Source organism: Salvelinus sp. IW2-2015, linkage group LG8 (assembly GCF_002910315.2).
Source record: "Salvelinus sp. IW2-2015 linkage group LG8, ASM291031v2, whole genome shotgun sequence".
Classification (NCBI taxonomy): Eukaryota; Metazoa; Chordata; class Actinopteri; order Salmoniformes; family Salmonidae; genus Salvelinus; species Salvelinus sp. IW2-2015.
In genome coordinates, this window is record NC_036848.1 from 39223728 (window position 1) to 39240014 (window position 16287).

The 16287-nt window shown below is 42.2% G+C and overlaps 1 protein-coding gene and 1 long non-coding RNA gene across 2 annotated transcripts; both read right to left on the reverse strand.

Annotated features, from left to right (window-relative positions):
* Positions 1 to 469: 469 nt before the first annotated feature.
* kdelr2b (KDEL endoplasmic reticulum protein retention receptor 2b) lies at positions 470 to 6408 on the reverse strand. The gene is made up of 5 exons (XM_023993309.3): positions 6095 to 6408; positions 3552 to 3652; positions 3022 to 3180; positions 2317 to 2569; positions 470 to 1039 (listed from the first exon to the last, which is right to left on the reverse strand). The coding sequence occupies exons 1-5, from the start codon at positions 6183 to 6185 to the stop codon at positions 1005 to 1007; spliced, it is 639 nt and encodes a 212-aa protein (XP_023849077.1). The 5' UTR covers positions 6186 to 6408; the 3' UTR covers positions 470 to 1004.
* A 3233-nt stretch (positions 6409 to 9641) lies between these two features.
* Positions 9642 to 10472, reverse strand: LOC111967886 (uncharacterized). Its single transcript, XR_002877803.2, has 3 exons — positions 10379 to 10472; positions 10128 to 10312; positions 9642 to 9864 (listed from the first exon to the last, which is right to left on the reverse strand). It is a non-coding gene; the product is annotated as an uncharacterized lncRNA (long non-coding RNA).
* Positions 10473 to 16287: the final 5815 nt, after the last annotated feature.

The window sequence follows — 16287 nt, forward strand, 5'->3', positions numbered from 1 at the left end:
AAAACATGACTGGTTTCAGGAGCTGATGTCTGCGTTGGTAGCCTACAGTATATTGCCTTTGAAATGACACTCAGTATGTATCTATACTTTACACAGGTAGTAAAGTATAGATACAGGTGATTTGATGGTGTAAATTTATATGAAGAAAGCCATTTACAGCAATGAAGATAAGGCAGTTTATCAATAGTTTATTTCAGTGAAACTCTTTGGGGGTGTAAGTGATAGATTTCAAATAGCAGGTGACAATTACAGGTCAATTCAAACTTTAAATTGATTAGATTTGTTTAATCTTTTTGGAGGATATTAAGTATTGACCGGGGCATGAATGAACAGTAACTGGCTGTCTTTATACAGGAATGTACACTGGGTCAGAAAGCGAAAAAGGGATAACACCCCATTACACTTTCCCTCTTTCTGGATTCAGGAAGGGGGAAAAAATTTACATTTGAGATTGCAAATACATTGCAAATACATTTGAGATTGCAAATACTAAACGGTTTAAGTCAATACTATCCCACCACAAGAAGTCCGCTCCAATATTTTACAGTGCCAAATCCCAGGCAATTTATCTTTTCAGCTCATTCCCTAATGTGTCAAATCATCATACAGAGTACACATTTTTATTTAGAAAACTGTTTTCTTCCTTTATACAGAGTAATAAAAAAAGGTCAGGCAAGATGCATCAAACAGAAGTCCGAAGGCTTCAGGATGGCCTTTTCGGGTTTGTTCTGGGTTGCATCCAGCAAGGTGGGAGTTAAAAGCATTGCAGATAGAAATATAATTAATAGAGCTGACAATTCCCTAGCTCTATACAATACATTTCTATCTGAGCGCTCTGACATTTGCACCCTCCTGAACAGGTGTTGCTGATAGTGGTCAAAAAACAGGACAAACTAAGCGGCTCGCTCTCTGTCTCAGGCATCTTACACTGGCGGGGATGGGGGGGGCAACTGTGTCATGTGCCACCCCCCCAGCGAGTCTGCCAAATCGGTGATCTTTGGCACTTAGGCTGGTAGACTCAGCTTCTTTCCTTTCAGTACTGAAACAGAGGAGAGATTTTTAGGTTCAACGCACCTGTTAACAGATGACCTTAGCACATTTTGTGACAAATACCAGAGGTTCCTGGTGAGTGTTTACAGTGAAGATGAGGGCAGTGGGCAGGTAATTCAAGAATGAACATTAGAAAGAAGACGAGTAGGCGGCCAGTACATTGCAATAAACTTTAGTGAACTTAACAGAAAATACTGACAAAAGAATACATGAGCATATAAGCATCGTGCACAAGAATTCGAAATGCGTTGCAGTTGTGTGTCCTCATGTACAATGATGATCTGCTCCTATATGTAGCTATTATGTAAATATTTTCTGTTAATAGTTCACTAAAGTTTATTGCAACATACTGGCCGCCTTCGTCTTTTTTCTTGAGTGTTTACAGTGACAAGGAAATAGTATATACTGGAGTTTAAAGGTCCAAATGCAGCCATTTTTATCTCAATATTAAGCCATTTTGGGATAAGTACCTTACTGGGATTGTTTTCAATTAAAATGGTCAAAAAACAAACAAAAATATCTTCACGAAGGGCAATTTCTCAAGCAGGAATTTTGCTAGGACTGTCTGGGAATGGTCTGAGTGGGGGGGGGGGAAACTGAAAATGTGCTGTTATTGGCAGAGGGGTAACCTTCCACCCAGCATAACATGACCATGCCTGTACCTCCAACAGAAACCACTTCATGTCACTATGCCCCCAACACTTTCCCTGGTTGCCACTTCTTGCACAACTTTTTTTAAGTCACTCTCAGTGAATTGCAGAGCATGCTTAACCATGACCCTGCTAAAAACTCGGTTTAAAAATGGTGCAGTTCACACATTTGTGAGTTGAGAAATAATGTAGGAATGGAAAGCTGGGATCACCCTCTTAACAAAGGTCATTAAAGCTGCTGTTTTCCTTGCGATTGCAAGAATTTTTATGCATTGACTGCTTGTCAGAATACATGTTTCCCTCCTATGGCTCTCGTAACTTGAATGCGCCTCGAGAGGAATATTTATCTTGTATAGAACACACAAGCCAACTAGGTAGATAGATAAAATATTCTACTACTACAAGGTTGTCAGATTTTTTTTTTGTTTGCAGAGGAAAAGTAAATGGAGACCGTTCTAACACCTTCAAAATGTGCCTCGACCAAAATATGTTTCCATGTCGTTTTTTGAGTGGTGGCAATTTTGCCGTAGCGCAGTGCAACAGTTAAATGACTGCTGCGGAAATGCTGCACCAAACTTACTTAGTTAATAAGTCAGAAGACTGCAGCTCGACTCACCTTTTGTCACATACAGATAGAAGAAGTCGCAATAGAGGATCGTCTGAACAACACCGGCCACGATGGCGATCATGTCGAAGAATCCCTCGAAGTAGAAGCGCCAGATCCAGTTGATGAGGTAGAGAGCCCGGTACAGGCCCAGGAAGAACAGGTAGTGGGTGGTGATGGTCTCCGCCTCGCCCGTCTTACTGATCATGAAGAGCTGGGGCAAGATGGCCACCGACTCCAGGTAGATAGAGAACGTCCACAGGATCTAGAGGGAGAGGAGATGGGAGATAGTGAGAGGTGGAGTCTGTGGCTGTGTAGACACATTTCCCGGCTGTGTCATGAAAAGTTGAGTGCGCAGTTCCGAATCAGGAAGCGGTTTGTTTACATGAAAGTAAATACYATCACATCCGACTTATCGTCTTGACAACATCGCAAATGTCAGAGCATTGATTGCGAAGCAAGGTAAAATATCACAAGTGGAGCTAGAAGAACAATATACTTGTTGAGTATAGCTATAGTCATTAGTCTTGTGTGTTTTCATGGTCATCACTCACTGCTAAGTTTGAAGGTCCCGACATCAGCTACGGGCGTTTTGTTGCGAGAATGCGCACGCATCACTCGAATGTGACATTTGCTTTTAAACTATATCGGTTGCTGTATAATACGCTGATGCAGTATGCATTCATCTTAATGAGAGACAAGTAGGTGTGTCCTTACCTCGAGGGGAGAGAAGTCGTGGTTGACGAGGAACGCCAGCCCTCCTACGGGGACGACCAGGAACTCCACTCTGAAGGTGTCATGGTTACCATCATAGGTGGCCTTGAACTTAGCGTAGATCAGGTACACGGTGGCGTACGCACAGCCAATGTAGATTACCTGAAACATAATACAATACACCAATCACTAACTTGATCCCTTCACTGTAACTTGGAAGATGTGTGTATACATCCAATTAGGTTAAGCACACGGCAACCTCAGAAACCGATGAGTGAGCAAATTAGTTGCTTGTGTTTTCAACGTACTAGTGCTTTCCATAATTAGAGGTACACATTCTTGATGCACCCACTCATACACCAATGAACCTTGGGTATACACGGGTGTGTCAACTTAACAGTACTTCAATATTGACTCGTGAGGAGATCTCTCTACTATAGAGAATGGGCAGGGTGTGTTGCTTGAAAAAAGATCTCTAAGAGGATTAGCCTGTCACCCTCACGAGGTCCATTATTTGTGTGTGTGTGTCTCACCTTCATGGTGGTGTTGTAGAGGGAGATGAAGGAGGTGAGCAGGTCCAGGTAGCGACTGGTGAACACCAAGGCGAACAGGATCTGACTCTTCCCAGAGATACCTGTCAGAGAGACAAAAAAACAACAAGTGTATGAGACGTCAGATGTCTCTCTTCTCTTCCAAACTCACAACAGCCCACCATGAGTACATCTCAAAACCCCTAAGTGGCTTCCCCTCTTTCAGTCTCATTTCCTTCATCTGAATTGTGAACGAATTGAGATGTTAGCCTTGCATCTTTCCTTAGAGTAACCACTGATCTGACTGGACAGGGTTGGTGTGAGGCTATGAAGTTGAATCCTTGCTTTCACCTATCCAGTCAGGTCAGATCAGTGTTACTTCTCAGGGAGGCAGAAAGGAAAGAAGTGTTTTTGAACAGGGACTTTGGTGGCCCCTTGGTAGAAATCTAAACCTGGAAAGCTAATTTTGTCCCATTTCACTGGCTAACCCAGTTAGGACCTGCAGACTCATAACTACACAATGTTTTGTGTTCCATCTTACACTTGTCAATGTCATCAACTTGAAGGTACTGCTATGGCAATTCCTGACATTACAGGCATTATGGCTGTGACTTATTCCACAAGCAGCAACATCAAATGAATATAAGGTGACCTTTGTTTGTGATGCTTGCGTACATTAATTTCTGATTCTAACTGCAGGAATGAAAACATGACAGATCAAATCCACTTAGCATCTGTGATGAGGTAAAAGCTAGCCGGACTCCATACAGGAGAATTGCAAACACACAACCAACTGAGGGTCTGATAAGAAGTAGGCTTAGTACAGCATTATCACATACAAATGCTTAGACCACCTGATGTACAATCCTGGGCTCGCCATGGCAAAAACCTACTCGTTCAGACTGTGCTGAAAGAAGATCCATCCTCAACCTTCCTATGCCTGACCAATACACAAAGATATATGGCTACGGTCAGTGGCTACAATCTCAGTTATGTTTTGAGAGCTTCTTTCCTCTCTAGCATGGCCAGGTAGTGACAACTGTGATTAAAATCCAAAGCATTTTATTACAGGTGATCTAAACACAGGCATAGAGACTTACAGCTGCTCCTGTAAGTCTATCTAGGCCAGCCTGGGCCAACCTGCAAACACTGGCAAGTGGTAGCACCCTCTTGTAGTCAAGAAGCTCACAATACATTAATAACATTGTTAGACTAGAGTATATGAAATATTTAATTCAACTTCAGTGCTGCGATTATGTTTCTAATGACAGGCCCAGTACCGGAGCACAAACTGATTTTTGCCTGACTGGAATGTGTCACAAATCCAATCTCTTGTGTGGGAAGCTACCTGCCTACTGAAGTTGTTGATTGTGACAGGTATCTGACAACTCAGATAATCTTAAACCTAACCTTCAACCCCACATGGTTCGTAGACAACAGGTGTAGACTAACAGTGAAATGCTTACTTACAGGTCTATTTCCAACAATGCAGAGTTAAAGATTTAATAAATTTAAGTAATGACACAAGGAATAAATACACAGTGAATAACAAATAAAAATAACATGGCTATATATAGGGAGTAGAAAATAACAGTACCGAGTTCATGTGCAGGGAGGGGTACGAGTTAATTGAGGTACCTATGTACTGTACATATAAGTAGGGGTAAAGTGACTAGGCAACAGGATAGATAAGACACTAGCAGCAGCATATGAAGTGAGTGTGAAAGTGTGTTTGTACGCATGTGTGTTGGGGTGTCAGTGTAAGTATGTCTGAGTGTGTGGGTAGAGTCAGTGCAAGAGTCAGTGCAAAAAAAGGTCAATGCAGGTAGTCCAGGTAGCCATTTGATTAGCTTGTTAGCAGTCTTGTTTAGAAGTCTTATGGCCTTACATAACAGACTGCAACAAGCCTTGTATTCCCAGGGGACATTGGAAATGGACTACTTTAATTCTGTATAAGTTAAAGTAATAAAGTCCTGTATCAGCCGTGCATTTGACAGCAATTTGATTTTTTAAAACCATATTATCCGCGTTAAGTGACAGCGCTACCACGTCAAAGGACAGACCACCGTAGCGACGGTGAATTAGCGGACTAAGCTCAAAGGTTTCTGTACTACAACAGGGATGATGAGGCATGACATACCACACACACTGAAAAGCGTTTAGTGGGCCCTGTAAACTGACGTGCGCAGATGTTGACCTGATATCGCTAGCTAGCTAATAAATGAGCGGGGTACTCAACACAAGTCAACTAACGTTACTTAGCAACGGACATTGCATGCATTTCATTTGGGTATATTAGATTTGCTGGACTTTGTCCTTTCCCAGCATTGTCCTGTTTACTAGGCCGTGCTAGCATCAAATGCTAACAATCTGATTTGATGAAGCCTCAAACTAACGTTAGTTGCCTAGTAGCAGTTAGCTTGTCAACAATAATCCACTGCAAGGAAACGTTGTTAGTTTAATAGCTAAATACATTGCACTGCAATTGAGATGGCAATCGGAGATGTATGCAGCTTGCAAATAGCCCAAATGTGAATCTTACTCACCGGCACAGGACCTGGTTTTCCATATTTTTAGCAGTAGGATGATGATGGCTGCTAAATGGGAGAGATCACCAGTGAGTCTGAAAATGTTCATGATTCTGCTGGGTGCTGCAGGCGGCTGTGCCTTCGCTAGAACGAACCTATGCGGGTCAAATCAAATACGACCTTCAAGCCTCTGTTACTTGCAGGTTTAAAACCTTACAAGAGGGTCTGTCCGGCACCTAAATCGACGTTTTCCTCGGTCTGGATGGGAAAATGGCGAGTAATGCGCGACGTGGCCCGGAGACGTGGCCAAGGATAGTCGCGCCCAATGCAAGCCGGGAAAAAATTGACGTTCGCCTAATGAGAGGTTGGACACGCCCGTGATCACGGAAATGTATTTTATATTTTCAACTACTATATTTATAAAAACTAACCCACAGACTCATTTGATAATTTGACAGTGGAATAAACAACAACTTTGCAGAACATATTCATATGAAAGTGAAATAATCACCAGTCAGTCAAATGCACATGATACATGATACATGACACACATCAAATACCCTTCATTCAAATTACATCCTAATCTGATACTGCATTTACACGTCATCTCAAACGTCTATTGCGCTTTCTAAAATATACAAAAGTTTACTATTGAATATGAAGATCAAGAATGACATGTCGCAGAAAAAAAACATGTATTTGTTGTTGAGGGGATATTATTTTTCAAGTAAAATACACAGTGAGTGGCACATTATTTAAAGTTAACGAGTTTTTCTGCCCATAACACTTCAGATGGGAGGTATTCACTGATAAGGCCTCGTATTGCTATCAATAATCAATCCAGATACCAGTGACATTGTAACAGAACGATAATGCCCAGTTGAAAATACAACAGGTAGAAAGAGCTTGACTGAATCAATGGAGATCCAACTATTCATATGAACAGTTTCACAATGTGATATTGCTGGAGAAATTAAGTATCAACCCAGAATAAGACAATACATTTAAAGCAATATACTTCAACAAAGAACAGACAATTTGCAGAGTGATATGGAAAATTACTGAGGATAATAGCAGCCGATATTGCCACTCCTATTTGCCATATCTTCAATTTAAGCTTACTAGAAAGTGTGTGCCCTCAGGCTTGGAGGGAAGCAAAAGTTATCCCTCTACCTAAGAGTAGTAATGCCCCTTTACTGGTTCAAATAGCCAACCAATCAGCCTGTTACCAACCCTTAGTAAACRTTTTTTGTTGTTGACCAGATACAATGCTACTTTCAGCATGCTTATAGGGAAGGACATACAACAAGCAAAGCGCTTACATAATTGGCTGATGATTGGCTGAGAGAAATTGATGATAAAAAGATTGTGGGGGCTGTTTTGTTAGACTTCAGTGTGGCTTTTGACATTATCGATCATAGTCTGCTACTAGAACAAATGTATGTTTTAGGGTTTTACACCACCTGCTATATTGTGGATAAAGAGTTACCTGTCTAACATAACAAAGAGGTTGTTCTTTAATGGAAGCCTCTCCAACATAATCCAGGTAGAAACAGGAATTCCCCAGGGCATCTTTTTTCAATCTTTACTAATGACATGTCACTGGCTTTGAGTAGAGCCATGTGCCGTGTGTCTATGTATGCGGATGACTCAACACTATACACGTCAGCTAGTACAGTGACTGAAATGACTGCAACACTTAACAAAGAGCTGCAGTTAGTTTCAGAATGAGTGGCAAGGAATAAATTAGTCCTAAATATTTCATAAACTTAAACCATTGTATTTGGGATTAATCATTTACTAAACCTCAACTAAATCTTGTAACGAATAATGTGGAAATCGAGCAAGTTGAGGTGACTAAACTGCTTGGAGTAATCCTGTATTGTAAACTGTCATGGTCAAAACGTATTGATACAACAGTAGTTAAAATGGGTAGGAATCTGTTCATAATAAAGCATTGCTCTGCCTTCTTAACGACACTATCAACAAGGCAGGTCCTAGAAGCCCTTGTTTTGTCACACCTGGACTACTATTCAGTCGTGTGGTCAGGTGCCACAAAGAAGGAATTGCAATTGGCTCAGAACAGGGCAGCACAGCTGGCCCTTGGATGTACACAGAGAGCTAATGTTAATAAAATGCATGTCAATCTCTCCTGGATGAAAGAGGAGAAATTGACTTCATCACTACTTGTATTTGTGAGCGGTATTGACATGTTGAATGCACCGAGCTGTCTGTTTGAACTACTGGCACACAGCTCGGACACCAATGCATACCCCACAAGACATGCCAACAGAAGTCTCTTCACAGTCCCCAGGTCCAGAACAGACTATGGGAGGCGCACAGTACTACATAGAGCCACGACTACATGGAACTCTATTACACATCAAGTAACTCATGCAACCAGTAAAATTAGATTTAAAAAACTGATAAAAATACACCTTATGGTAAAGCGGGGACTGTGAAGGAACAAACACAGGCACAGACACATGCATACACACACACACACAATAACATATGCACCATACACACACACGTACACATGGATTTTGTGTGGTAGTGGAGTAGGGGCCTGAGGGCACACACTTGGTGTGTTGTGAAATCTGTTGTGAATGTGTTGTAATGTTTTAAAATTGTATAACGGACTTAATTTTGCTGGAACCCATGAAGAGTASCAGCTAATGGGGATCCATAATAAATACTAATAGTATATGACATCCTCCCTATCTCTCATTTACAGATTTATTACGTGTTTTTATATTCTATGGCAATCATCCATTTTGTGTGTTTCTTTGCTTAGAATGTAGAGCTATGACACGGTATGACACATGCTGGTTGGTAAACAGTGGAGCTACCCGAGTTTCAAACCAGGATTTAAAAAGACAATCACAGTTTAAGAAAATATCTTGCTTCAGCTCTACCAGTTAAATAAAAATCCAGCACCCATTCAGATAGGGGCTTTTAGCAACACGGGTGTATTTACATTAGCGTTGCTTTCAATTATATTGGGTTGCACAAAAACAGTCCGCAGGAAGCCAGAAGTTAAATACAATTTCATTTTAACTGGCAGACAGGACAGTTGATCATTATGACGGGAGGAATTTGAGACAAAATATCAGACTTTAAATAATACAATCCTTTAGATATTTTGTCTAAAATGTCTCCGTCATAATGACAAACCATCTTGCCCCCCGGCACAGTATGTTCAAATGGAATTGTATTTAACTTCTGGCTTCCTGCGGACTGTTTTTGTGCAACCCAATACAATTGAAAGCAAGTATGTAAGTATGTAAATACACCCACGTTGCTAATAGCACCTACCAGTAAGATTAAATCTTCTACTGTACACAGACGCTCTAGGAATATTCAGAGGATGCATCTCAATAGTCTGAAGTGGCTTCCTCTCTTCTACTCAGTCTGCATTCATCTGAAAACACAAGTTGGGTGAAAGCAACATTGTAAAAACCTCTCACTTGTTCAGTCCCGTTGGAAAGATAATCAGTTTAAGATTAGTGCTGATGAAGGAAGGAAGAAATGGATGAAATTTTGGACAATTCAGAAGCATTTCAAGATACAGTAACTGACTTCACTCCTCCACAGGTTTCAGGACAAAGACGGCATCGTCCAGTACATAGTAATCTTTGTACGTGTCTCCCTCACACAGGTATGGCAGCCGAGTCCCTGCCTCCACCTCAAACCCCACCTCCTGGAACACCTCATTGACAGGTTGGTGACTTGCTCCTCTCACTTCTTCCCAGTCACTTTGATGTGCTCTCTGGGATGCTTCCTACCTATAGACAGAAAAAACACTCATTCAGGAGACTAGTCTAGAAAAGGCCTTGTGGCAGCCGAAACAACAATAAAAGTATTCTACCTGTTCCCATGTCTTTGATTTTCAATACAGTTACTATCCAGCCCGAAAGGATAAAGGATGTTCCATGCGCATTCACACAAATATCTCAAATGACATCAGTATATGATTTAGCTGAAAGTCTCAAGTAAGGACATGGCCCTAAGTCTTTATCCTGTCTCACTGATCTCTGCTCCATCTCACCTATCTACACCCAGGGCTGGAAGGGCAGGACAGTGGCCAGGATGAGTCTCCCTGTGCCGGGCACCAGCGAGCGATGGATGCCCCTGAGGAGATCCATGGGGCCGTCATAGCGGTCCAGCAGATTGAAACAGCTGATCAGGTCATACTGGAACCCAGTATGKTGCCACTCATCAATACCTAAAAGCCTGAGAGAAAGGAGAGACTGAGTGTTTGTGTGTGTTTGTTTGTTTGTGTGTTTGTGTGTCACTTACTTGCCACTTCATGGGAGGAGACCTCAGTGGTGTAGACTTCTCTGAAATGGGCTCCCATCACCTCAGTGACTCCCCTGTCCCCAACCCCTAGGTCCAGCAGTCTCTCCCCTCGCCACTCGGGAGCGACGCGGAGCAGCTGCTGAAACTGATTCGCAGTGAACACAAACAGAGACACGACCTAGGAACCTGGTAGCGAGGGAAAGAAGAATGAGTGAGGGGTGCGGCACCTGGCCAAAATACAATGAAAAGAGGTGAGAATAGAGAATAAGTGATGGGCATGGAAAGATCCAAGAAAGGAAAAGGGCGTGAGACAGACGGAGAGAGAAAATGACAGCATTAAAACGCTGTGTTTACCTACCCGTTGATGGATGTACGTGAGACCAGGGGGTTGAGGACAGTGGAGATGAAGGAGTGGTAGAGCTGGGTGAACATCCAGCCAGACTTCTTTATGTTGCATCTCAGAAAAGCCTGGGTGTCCCGGTCCAGATGGCTCTGCGCAAACAGAGATGGATGCAACCTCAGGAGGCTGAAGAAATTTGGCTTGTCACCCAAAACCCTGACAAACTTTTACAGATGCACAATCGAGAACATCCTGTCGGGCTGTATCACAGCCTGGTACGGCAACTGCAGCGCCCTCAACTGCAAGGCTCTCCAGTGGGTGGTGCGGTCTGCACAACGCATCACCGGAGGCAAACTACCTGCCCTCCATGACACCTACAGCACCCGATGTCGCAGGAAGGCCAAAAAGATCATCAAGGACATCAATCACCCGAGCCACTGCCTGTTCACACCGCTACCATCCAGAAGGCGAGGTCAGTACAGGTGCATCAAAGCTGGGACCGAGAGACTGAAAAACAGCTTATATCTCAAGGCCATCAGACTGTTAAACAGCAATCACTAACTCAGAGAGGCTGCTGCCTACATTGAGACCCAATCACTGGCCACTTTAATAAATGGATCACTAGTCACTTTATACAATGCCACTCTAAATAATGCCACTTTAATCATGTTTACATATCTTACATTACTCATCACATGTATATACTGTATGTTATACCATCTATTGGACCTTGCCTATACTGCTCGGCCATCGCTCGTCCATATACTTACATGTACATATTCTCATTCACCACTTTAGATTTGTGTATATTAGGTTGTTGTTGGGGATTGTTCGATTACTTGTTAGATATTACTGCACTGCCAGAACTGGAAACACAAGCATTTCGCTACACTTGCATTAACATCTGCTAACCATGTGCATGTGACAAAGTAAATTTAATTCGATTTTCTAACAGGTCTGGAGAGCACCTGTACCACTGATGGGGGGGAGAGTCTGAGCGAGGGGGAGTCTGTGAGCAGGGGGGAGAGAGAGCAAAGGGGATAGCGCAAGAGATGGGGAGAGGGGAAGGGAGATAGGAGAAAAACAGAGAGAGAAAGAGGGAGAGAATCGAGAGCGAGATTTACAGTGATGACAACACTGGTTTATCAGGTTATTTGTATCAATCTCTTCATAAACAAGGACATCAAATTAAAAAGTATTGAATATGAGTCAGAACGAATTATGACTTCTATTCCACCTGGCAACCAAGGGAATACGGTCTCTTGTTCTTGCTAATTGCACACTCGTGCCTTTAAATGCTCACTTCAGCAAAAATCATGACCYTGAGAAGTGTGATATCCTCTGACAGTAAATAGCTAGAGTTATTTATTTATTTAAAAGGTAACTCTGTAACTAACTAATTACCTTCTGGGTTTCTTGTCCAGCTTCTTTGCTTTAGCTCATCATGTTCATGAAAGTGAACGGGCGGGTTGACTGCGCACGTATTTCCCCATCCACATCTTTCTAGTACGAAGCAGCAAGGCAATGCAGCCCAACACCCACGCCACAAAAAGCAATGTGCTCAGCTGCAGATGTTACATACCAACAATAACGCAACATAATTGGCAGCTATAAAAGGTGCCTGTGGCAGCCTGGTTGTTGACTGACTGGCCACTAGATATTCAAGTTGTTAAACAGACGTAATATTTAGATGTAATATTAGCTATCCAGCTAGCCAGAGAGTCTCCCATTGTGATATCACACGAAGTGAATACCTTTAGGTTCAAACATAACATTCACACCAACCTGAGGGCGTGGTGAGCTTTTGGAGTCCGTATGTTATTTATTCAACATCTCAATCCGTTGTGCAAATATATACTCCGTTTATTAGGTACACCCATCTATTACCAGGTCGGAGCCCACTTTGCCTCCAGAACAGCCTGGATTTTTCAGGGCATGGTGTTCAATCGTTGCTCAATTGGTATCAAGGGATCTAATGTGTACCAGGAAAACATTCCCCACACCAGTAAACCACCGGCACCAGCCTGTACCGTTGACACCAGGCAGGATGGGTCCATGGACTCATGCTGCTTACGCCAACTCTGCCATCAGCATGACGCAACAGAACCGGGATTCGTCGGACCAGGCGATGTTTTTCCACTCCTCAATTGTCCAGTGTTGGTGATTACGCACCCACTGGAGCTGCTTCTTGTATAAGGACTGCTTGGATAGGTAAAAATTCTATGATATCGCCTATTGTGTTGAGGAAGTAGATCAATAGGGACTGCTTGGATAGGTAAAAATCCTGTATAATACCATTTCAGAGAAGGGCTGAATTTGCAGGAAAGCGTAAGAGGTGTGTGAAAGTGAGTGTGAAAGTTCTCTGCTGTTGCTGGGGAAGGGGTCGCGCACCTCTCCCGAATCATTGCTTAAGTGTGACCTGGTAGGGAGGACACACCCAGTCCCGCACTAAAGGAAGGGAGTGTGAATGGTACATGAATAACAATTGAAGTAATATAATAATAGAATTTTGAACATTCAGGATAAATAAAAAAATACATGAACATTAAAGAATCAAATTAAATAGTCAAGACGAAATCAGCGATTGCCCGGTAAGGCCATTAAAGATTGCATACTGTGCTGCAAGGTAGAATAATATATAGTACAGAGAAACATAGAAGTAATAACATTTGAAGTAAGCACATACTCAAAAAGAGAGAACCATTTWAAAAACCTAGAGACAGGGGTATTAACCAATAGACCGAGTGCAATAATCAGAGAAAGAAAAATAACGTGGATATCAATAGGAGGGAATAGGGTGTGGTCAAGCCATCCAGGGCTTAACAGAACGTTAGGAAGACTTAACCCTGGACCAGTAGGGAGAAATATAAGAACAAGAGAAAGAGAGTGGTTTTAATAAAGTGAATAGCACAATAAAATTAAACTAGGAAGCAAAGAATAAATACGATTATCACAGGAATCTAAATGAATAAACAGACAAATAAACTCGGAAACAAGAATATCAGTAGCGTTAGAACAAGATAAGGAAGATAATAAATTAAAGAGCATGTAACGATTTTCGTCTGAAGATGAGGACTCATCGGACCAAAGCGCAGCGTGGTAAGTGTTCATGTTAATGTCTTAAAAACAGAACACTAAACAAKAATAACAACGAGCATGAAACGAAACAGTCCTGTCTGGTACAGACAGAAAACAACTTCCCACAAAACCAAAATGGAAAATGGCAACCTAAATAGGATCCCCAATCAGAGACAACGATAAACAGCTGTCTCTGATTGGGAACCAATTCAGGCCACCATAAACCTACATTCCCCTAGACAATACAAAATCCCCATAGATAAACAAAAAAAACCTAGACAAGACAAAAAACCCTAAACAATACAAAAACTAAACAAACCACCCCTGTCACACCCTGACCTAACCAAATAATAAAGAAACCAAATATAACTAAAGTCAGGACATGACAGAGCAGCAATAATAAAAGTATAAACTGTCATTAGACTAATATTAAAGAAAATACTAATAACTAGCAAACCTAACATAGAAAAGGGAATAAAACTGAGATTGATGGTAGGAAGACCAAAAATACAAACAGCAAAAATTTGTAAAACGGCAATAGAAATTCTGGGCCCTAGGCATCCCTTATGCAAGAAGAACTAATAGAAATATCTAAGAAATGGGAATAACGCACCAGGAAAATGGGTACTAAATGGCCAGAGGAGGGAACATTTGATGTCTCAGTGTGTGAGGAAATGGAAATTCGAATAAAAAAATCATAAAACACATGATACAGGAAAGAAAAGGAAAAATAAAAGAGAAAGAGAAAATTAGGTGCTAAAAATGTTCAAAGTATAAGGAGAAGGATTGCTGAAGAGCATGAAAACAGCAAGAGGAATGTTAAGGAAATGTCACGCCCTGATCTATTTCACCTGTCCTTGTTATTGACTCCACCCCCTCCAGGTGTCGCTTATTTTCCCCAGTGTATTTAACCTTGTGTTTCCTGTCTCTCTGTGCCAGTTTGTCTTGTATGTTTCCAAGTCAACCAGCGGTTTTCCCATTCTCCTGCTTTTTGCATTCTCTTTTTTCTAGTCCTCCCAGTTTTGACCCTTGCCTGTTTCTGGACTTTCCTGCCTGACCTTTCTGCCTGCCTTGACCACAAGCCTGTCTGCCACTCTGCACCTCCTGGACTCTGATCTGGTTTTGACATTTTTGCCAGTCCACGACCATTCTCTTGCTTACCCCTTTGGATTAATAAACATTGGAAGACTCCAACCATCTGCCTCCTGTGTCTGAATTTGGGTCTCGCCTTGTGCCTTGATAGGAAAGGTGATGAAAAAACAGACAAAAAGGAAGGATTTTTTTTCAAAACCCCCACCATACACCAATGGACAATTTCCACTGGTGTCAGGGAAGGTGGAAATGAGGGGAAAAATAGAGATAGAGGATGAGAAGGAGACTCCCCCTGCGCCCTCTCGGATAAAAGAAAAAGGAACTGAGCAAGTTACAGAAACAAGATGGGAAAGTTTTGACTGTTACAAAGGACTAAGGAAAGCCCTGGCAAAGATGCAAATAGGAGAAGAAGATCAGGATGAGTAATCATTAGACAGAGATATAATGGCAGAACAGAGTGGTCTCAGAGAACAGGATCTTAGGGAACTGAGTGAGGAAAGTGAACGGGAAGGATTTGACCTAAGGAAAGGACTCTATTACAGAGAAAGAGAAGAAGAAGAAGAACAGGAGAAAAGAAAAAGAAGCTTAGAAAGAAGGAATTGAAATGAAAGAGTCCTTGGAAAGAAGGCAGGGTAGCAGAGAAGGATATGGGTGTGAGGAACCTCTGGAGGAAGACTCAGAGACTAATGAACACTTTAAATGGGTAAATAAAGAGTTAGAGAGAGTAGAATGACAACTAAGACAACAAAAACAACACTGGGCCCACAGGGAACAGAGTGGGGGAAGAAGAACTAGCATTGACAAAGAGCTAGAAGCAAGAACATGGGAAGACAGAAAGAAGCTGGAAAAAACTAACCGGCACCGAACGCATTGCCCAATTCTAATAAAAGGGACCTAAAGCATTACGTTCCATGGGGCTCACAGGACCTGGAAGGGTTGGTTACCCGTCTACTTGACCTCCATGACGGAGCTGTAAAATAGATCAGAACCTTTGAAGAGCAAACCATGGGGAAACTACTGGCTGTGGGGGATCTGAAGGCACTGTTGGCGAGAGTAGTAGGAGCGGCAAAAATGTAGGATGTACTGGATGCCAGTGGCCTGAGAACGGCAGTATGGGATCCAATGAGGGATGGAGTAGACTTTGATACATACCGTCCTGGATTCTGGAGGGCCCTAAGAGAGGATTACCCTGCACGGATTGACCCAAAGTCAAAAAGGAATCTAATTATGAGATTTCTGTTGTTTGAATTTGGCGCCCTGCACTTTCACTGGCTGTTGTCATATCATCCCGTTAACGGGATTGCAGCCATAAGAAGTTATTAAGGGCAATTAATGACATAGCACAGGACTGGGCTGCGGAAGTTCCTAACCCTCATACGCTGCTGACCAATGTTTCCCC